Source organism: Fulmarus glacialis, unplaced genomic scaffold, assembly GCF_000690835.1.
Source record: "Fulmarus glacialis isolate BGI_N327 unplaced genomic scaffold, ASM69083v1 scaffold11341, whole genome shotgun sequence".
Classification (NCBI taxonomy): Eukaryota; Metazoa; Chordata; class Aves; order Procellariiformes; family Procellariidae; genus Fulmarus; species Fulmarus glacialis.
In genome coordinates this window covers 1-7125 of record NW_009193417.1, presented here as the reverse complement: position 1 = coordinate 7125, position 7125 = coordinate 1, and the positions used below count along the sequence as shown (strand labels likewise).

At 49.4% G+C, this 7125-nt stretch overlaps 1 protein-coding gene across 1 annotated transcript in view; it reads right to left on the bottom strand.

Annotated features, from left to right (window-relative positions):
• The window catches only part of SENP1 (SUMO1/sentrin specific peptidase 1), a gene marked incomplete at both ends in the record, with an annotated part of 15658 nt that extends 8931 nt beyond the window's left edge, over positions 1-6727 (bottom strand). The window contains 12 exons of the mRNA XM_009587446.1: positions 1234-1313; positions 2199-2402; positions 2856-2987; positions 3227-3379; positions 3676-3760; positions 3855-3893; positions 4235-4289; positions 4475-4722; positions 4800-4903; positions 5223-5382; positions 6380-6539; positions 6655-6727. Of these exons, the coding sequence (XP_009585741.1) occupies positions 1234-1313; positions 2199-2402; positions 2856-2987; positions 3227-3379; positions 3676-3760; positions 3855-3893; positions 4235-4289; positions 4475-4722; positions 4800-4903; positions 5223-5382; positions 6380-6539; positions 6655-6727 (1493 nt within the window). The remainder of the gene's footprint in view (positions 1-1233; positions 1314-2198; positions 2403-2855; positions 2988-3226; positions 3380-3675; positions 3761-3854; positions 3894-4234; positions 4290-4474; positions 4723-4799; positions 4904-5222; positions 5383-6379; positions 6540-6654) is intronic.
• Positions 6728-7125: the final 398 nt, after the last annotated feature.

Below are 7125 nucleotides of genomic sequence, written 5' to 3'. Positions count from 1 at the left end.
TTTTTACAGTTATTTAACCGAACCGGGTGCACGCAGACTGCAAAGCACCTGAACTGGAAAACGAAGGTGCTAAACGGACTGGAAATGGTATTTGTCTGCTGTCTGTCTTTATCGTTATTCACATTCCTTGACTGAATGAGTGACACCTCCGCTGACATACTCAACCTCATGCCAGAAGACTCAGGATCATATTCCCAAGTCAGAGCGAAGCTGAGACGAGAAACAGAACCGACGGCCGACCCAGGGTCAACGTGGGAGCGACAGAGGAGCTGGCGACTGCGTTTCGTTTATCACTTTGCAATCTGATTTGTATCAAGCTTGATGGCCCTACGTGACTAGGGACCTTCGAAAAGAGGGGGTTTTTCACCCTTGCCCAGAGAGTAGCTCATTTTTAATTGCACTCCATTCAGGAGCGGCTTCCAAATATGGGAAAGCAGTTCTGGTTTTGAGACGCAAGCGCCGCCGCTCTTCTACAAGAGCTCAGAGAGTAGGCAGCCCGCTCCGCTCCCTCCTGGAGCATCGCTCAGGATGGGAAAACCAAGACCTCCTCTGCAGTTTGAACCCAGGAAGAACCACCTTCACCCAGCTCTGGTTTGGAGGCACGACACGGCATGTAACACCCTGCTGGTACTCAGTAGAGAAGAAACCTGTGCAAACCTTTATCCACGGCCTGATGAAGAGACACTCCCGCACCCTAGATATGCCATCGCGCTTTCCAGAATCTCCTTCTTGAAACAAAGGGTCAAGCTACTGAGCTGATCTTTACCACAGGCAGGAAAAGCTCAAGCTCCCGCCTGGAGGAAGGGGCCAGGAGATGCCATTTCTTCAAGTGGCTGCAGGACAAGGGAAGGACCCCTATCCCTCAGGGTCCGAGAAGCCATTTTCCTCCTAAAGATGATGCCCAAGACGACTCTGTAAGCCTGACGTCCTTAACAGAACGGGTCTGAAACCTCTCTATACCCACGAAGGTAACACCAGCCTCACTGACAGATCTTCTGGGAAGAGGTGAAGACCGGGCATCGGCACAGGACTCTCTCGCAGACCAGCTTTGTAACTGCGGACTGTGTCGGCAACGCGTGGTGAAACGTGAAGCGTGAAAACCAGGATGTTCCTCTGAATCCTCCTTTCAGGACCCAGAAAGGGACCGTCCCCACGGAAGGGTTGTTGCTTCCAGAGCAAGACAAGAAACTGTCCGATTTTTAAACAGGCACAACTCAAATAAGTGTTACTCACAACAGTATCCTGCAGGCTTCGCTGTTTATTCCACCCATGGAGTCATAATAGGTGATGGTTTTTTTCCTGAAGTCTACAACCTACACAAAGAGAGATTCATTAATAACGCACAACACGAGGAGCTCATCTCTTTGCCAGGACACACGCTCTGCCGCTAGAAAGAAGTAAGTTTAGATCATTTCACAGCAGAGAAGGTTTTCAGACGACTTCTAACATCCCCGGTACAGCCCTCCCCAAAATCCCCTCTTGCTGCTGCGTTATTTAAGCACTGGAATATCTAAATTGGGTAAAACACAAGAGCATTCTGTTATCCTTATTGTTAAAGCTGCCGAGAGATAGGTTTACAGAGGCTTTGCTCCACCTGACGTGTGCATAACTAAGCAGTTCAAGACACAAGTCCCTCAAGGGGGTTTTTTGGGGGCCCCATGCCCCATTTCCACACCACCGCCCACCCGCCTGAGCACCGCCTTTCCGGGCAGCTTAAAAACCCTCCGAGCAGGTTCAAACGAAGGAGGTTGACACAGGCTTAAAAGCCACCTGTGATCTGTTACTGCACAGGTGCCAGCAGCCAAGAGAAGGGACGGAACAAATGAGGGGCAGGAGGTAGAGAAAGCTGTGCGGTATCTGTCATCTAAATCTCTCTAAAACGATCCCGTGGCAACATCTCTAAAGGCGAGTTTGTGGGAACATGGAAACGAGATCTTTCTCCGGAGAATAAGCTAGCCTAACGTGACCTTCACAGCTGCCTATTTTTTTCTTTTAAAGGCTAGAAACACACCAAAAAGTTGCAGCTCTCTTTTTACTCACTCTAGACTTTGATTTTAGCCACAAGCACAAATTTTCCCCCCAAGCAAACACCTGACAACTGCATCACTCAAAACCCATGAAATTTTAGCCTTAGCCAGGTGGGTTTACAGGACGACCTACTCCAGCTGTGCTCTACTGTGAATAACTAAAGCACTCACTGCTAGGCACCAATGCACTCCCAGATGAATAGGCACCAAGAGGAGATCCACAGAGAAGATATCCACTTTTTTAGTCCACCGTTTCACAGCTTGGTACCCCGCCGTTTTTAATTTGGTAAAGAAGAAAGTATTGAACGCATGAACTGCCGGCAAACCCTTCTCTTTGCTCCGCTCCATCAGCAAATTCATGTAGAAATTAATTATCTGGGAAAGAAAAAGCATCCAGGACATGTTAGAGTGTTGACACTTCTCCATAAAGTGCTCTGCCCCCGTGCAAAATTAGGTAAGAAATGGGGTTTGCCTCCACCTGTCCCTCTGAAGACCTGTCCCCGGGGGATTTACAACAGCTCAGCCTTAAAACCTTCAAAAATCCAGAAAGATTTAGGAATGCAGTCTTCTATATTTAAGAATTACTTTTTTTTTTTCCCCTGATCATGTCCATGGTCAGTCCCACTCCTCCCAATATTATTATTTCTTCAAGTGTCTGGTCTACACAGGGGTTTCTCCACAGATTAACTGTCCCAGAGCGCAAACTCCAGCCCACACCTACTATTCACTTTGACTTCTTTCAGCAAAAAGGCAGACACGTTTGTTCACTTCAAACTACTTTAAATTGCCAAAGTGAAATGCCTTAACGGCCCAAGATAGACTCCTCACCTCATCGTTGAGCCAGTTCAGATTATTGAGTGTCTGAATGTCTTTCCGAGTAATTGTTAACCGAAAAGCTTCACTGAGGACCTCGTCCTGGTTCCCACCTCGGAATACGTTCTTTATTTCCTTTTCCATTTCCTACAGGGAGGACACAGACAGCATTGGAAGGGAGAGTTCCTGCTATTCCCGTCACAAAGGCTGGACTCAAACCCAGGTTTATTCTTTGCTCATCAAAGGATAAACTTGCTACGAGATGTACGTGGCAAAAGGGAACAGCTATTTGTTTCTGTGCGCAGATCTCGGGAAATCACATTCGTATTTAGATCTTTTAAGTACACAAGTGTCTGTTTGCATACACTAGATCCAAGCAGATTTACCTCGGTGATTTCAGGGAACTCCTCTTCGCCATCGGCTGACTTAGCATCCTCTTTCTCTTCTGGGACCACCGTGACAGGGATTTCTTTCTCAAGGGGTACTCGAAGATTTAAATCCACCAGATCCTGCACCGAGTGTTCCTGTTCCTGCAAGCGCTGAAGGAGAGACCTTCGGATTACGTGGTGTCCAGGGGAGCCACCTCTCCGGAGCTTGCGAGGGAGCTACGTGGGGCCATTTTGTTCCAGGAGATGCAGAAAGGGGCACGGAGGGGGAGAGTTTATCCTGGCCATGACACTACCGAGAGCCCTGCCACGGGAAGGGGAAGCAACGAAGACACCAGACCCCAAAGGAGTCGATTTTTGTCATTTTTCCATTTCCGATTTGCTTTCTATTCTGTGGTTTAACATTCAGACTTGCAAACACTGTTCTTTCAGTAACTGCCCTCTGTTACCTGGCTTTGCAGCTGTAAGGCCAGTGCTTTCTGCTCTTCAATTTGCCGCCACCTCTCCCGAGCTCGTGAATCGTAGACGCTGGTCCTGAAAAGCACAGTTTGTGTGAACAAATTAGTGTTTACTTCTACACGTGAACACGCACAACAGGAAAACAGAGAAAAAAAATCCATGTACTTACAGTTCTTTGATCCACAGTTCTGCCTGGAAGAACGGGAGGCTAGAAAGGGGGAGAAAGGAGAGGTGTAAGTGGTCTCCTTCACGTGGAGAGTAAGTAATTGCCTGAAAAGTGATTTGTAAGTATTATCCGAGGACATCCTTATTGCTAGAGCGATAGTCAGAGCTACAGACAGACCGGCCAGCGATTTGCAGCCAGGTCTCAAGGAAGAGGTTTGATACATCACACTCAAGTTCCTATAACTGCAGCAAGCTCCTCTCTGTTCACAAGACATTCAGAAACCCACCGGTCACCTTTTACTCTGCATTCTCACCTCTCCGTGGAATCAAAAAAAGCTAATGTAATCCACCCTTCCCTCCGGATAGCATTTTACAGCCTCTTACCTTGGTGCTGGGGTTCTGGAATCCTTTACCTTGAGCAAAATGACAGAGTCTGACCCTAAGGAGAGTAAAGTTTACGGAATGTTGTTACCCTCACAATTACTACTCACTTCCCCAACTGCTGCAGGAACCCAAATACAGAGGGGGAAGGAAAAAGTGGGTTTGCCACATACATTTAAGTCGCTTGCCAGGTTTTGGGGTTTCGTTTTGGGTTTGGTTTTTGTTTGGTTGGGGATTTTTTACCTTCAGACTGCATGTTAGATGCTGGTAGATTTTCTTGCTGATGCTGGGCTGTGGAATTACGGGACTCAAAGATATTGGAGGGATAGCTGGGGGCAGAGTAGAGCGACGGTTTGTGCGACGGCTGCTCCTGTGCTCTGAGGACGCTGGTTGCTGAACTGGCTGGTGCAACGCTGTGAGTTTCAAACAGCTTTGAGTTCTTGCTGGGAGCTTCTTTCACTACAGTTTTGCTGGAATTTGAACACCTGGACCTAGGAACAAGAGAAAGTAAGTTCCCAGCGAATGTATGTGGCACTATTGGCTGGGGAAGAGCATTTTACATACTCACAGATGGAAGGGGAATAGCGAAGAGGGCTTGGACGTGGAAAATTGTTTTCCTGTGACCATCTGAAGCAACTGCCTGTAGATCTCTCGCTCTTCCTCTCGAACAGTCTGCAGGGAAACAACCAGATTCGTCTAGCCAACGTGATTTCAACAAAGACACCGTGAATAGTGAGCAGATACACATGGAAGTAGAGATTTTATTGGTGCAAGCACATCCAGGGGTCTTGAAAAGTTCAACCACCAGCCTTGATCTGACCAACTGCAGCTGAAGTCTGAACGTGAGCAGAGCTGAAGCCAGCTTCTGCCCGGCAGAAGGAGCGAATCCAGCACAAAACAGTCTGTTAGAGCCGCCTCAAGCACTTCACGGCACCCAAAAGACATCTCAGAAAAATCCGCCCACTAAACGGTCTCCCAGCCTTTTCTTTACCTCTTCCGCCGTGCTGATGAACCTCCGAGGAGTTTTCTTGGGGCTAAGCAGGCTGCGGCGACACGGACCGCTCCAGGAGGGACTCTGAGCGGGTTTGATCGGAAAAGCCGATGCATGGCAATGGTGGTTCGATTTTCCTACAAAACTGTTGGACGTCCCACTACGAGGAGAGAAAGAAACACTTTTATTTGACTTTATGCTTGGTTTAGCCCATAACCTCACTCTCCCCCATCCCCAAACCCAGCCAAGGCTACCCTATTGCAATCAGAAATTGGTGGTTTACGTGTGTTTTAAGAACCTTCTCAAAATTGAAGGCTGGCTCTCTCCAAAACCATTCCGGAGGCCTGTGCGGCCAAACAGATGCCACCAGGTGGCACTGCGAGGCCGAGAAGCCACAGCCTGGAAACCCCCGGCCAGACCTTCCCGCCAGATCCACCAGCTCCCGCTTCCATCCACGCACCACAAAATGGCTGAACCTCGCCTGGAGACGCCGCGCTCGGCATTTGTATTTATCGATAACAGCAGATGCCCTCCCTCGCTTTGCTTCTCCCCACTCCCACGCTCGGGCTCGCCTAACAGCCCCTGAAAAAATACACGGCGTTTCTCCCGTTGAAATTAATTTTCCCTATTTGCAAACAAACGTTGGCCACGGTGGGGATTTTCAGGAACAATAAAGACTTGACCCGGTCTGGAAAGGTCTGAAGCAACACAAGTTTATACCAGCTGCAAAAATAGCTCCTGCACCCAGCACCACCTGCGCTTTTTCCTCATAAAATGGTGATGTACTATTTCTCCCCCGATTTTCCAGTGGTGTAACAGTGTTCCCGTTCTCATCCCAGCACTCCCGATACACTCAAAACGGATCCGTTACAGCCAAAACGGATCCGTTGCACCGCTAGCTTCCGTGAGAGGCAGGTTATGCCACGCTGTACCCTCTCAAAAGCAGCGCTCACGCCCTTTATGAAGCATTTTTGCCACGGGGAGGTTTATGAACACCGAAAGGCACCTACGGACCCGGCCAACCTCGACCCACGCAACTATTTCTACCCTGAATTCACTCTGTATCGATACCAATGGTTCGCGTGGGTAAAATCCCCACATGAAGCTCCCACGGGGCCCTGCGGGGAAAGTTAAACGCGGAGGGGAGCTGTACGCACCTGGGGTTTTTGCGAGCTTCAAGGTAAGAGCCTCGGCTCACCCTCGGCTTCTGCGGCACGGAGCCCAGAGGGGGAACCAAGCCCCTCCACTGCCCGTTGGCGCTGGAGCCAAAGGCTCGAGGCTCCCCCGCTGCCCGGTAGCTCTCAGGGCCGGGGACTTCTGCAGGGAAGAAACATGGCAGCGGTCAGTAAAGAGCCACATCTTCCTCCCCAAGCTGCTGGTGGAAGGGAAGAGCCAAAAAATTAACAATCCAGGGCAGAAAACGATGTCTTACCTGAGCTGTAATTGAGAGCGCAGGATGCATTTCCAGCAGGGCAAGCGAAACCGCTGATCTTGTTGGGTAAAAACTGTGTGAAAAGATCGCAGCTTTTTATTAGAACAAGCGCAGCTCCATCTTAAACCCCAGGCGCAATAAAACTACGGGGGGGGACGCGACACGTTACAGCTCCTCCCCAGTCACATCGTTATAAATTAGTAATTACCCAAGCAGATGGGTGTAATTACACACCAACGCTGGGCTGACAATGCAGCCAAAGTGTCACTCGCTCTCCTGCCCCCCCCAAAAATCCGCTCTGCTGGTGTGATGGCAGTTTTTAACGAGGAAAACACTGTTTTCATCTTGTTACAGGGCGAAACATCAGCTTCACAGTTACGCTGCTGACCCCTCGAGATACGACGTGCAGGCGCTTGCCGAGGCCGTAAGCCCAGCACGCCCACGCGTGGGTGTGCCATCCACGGGCAGATT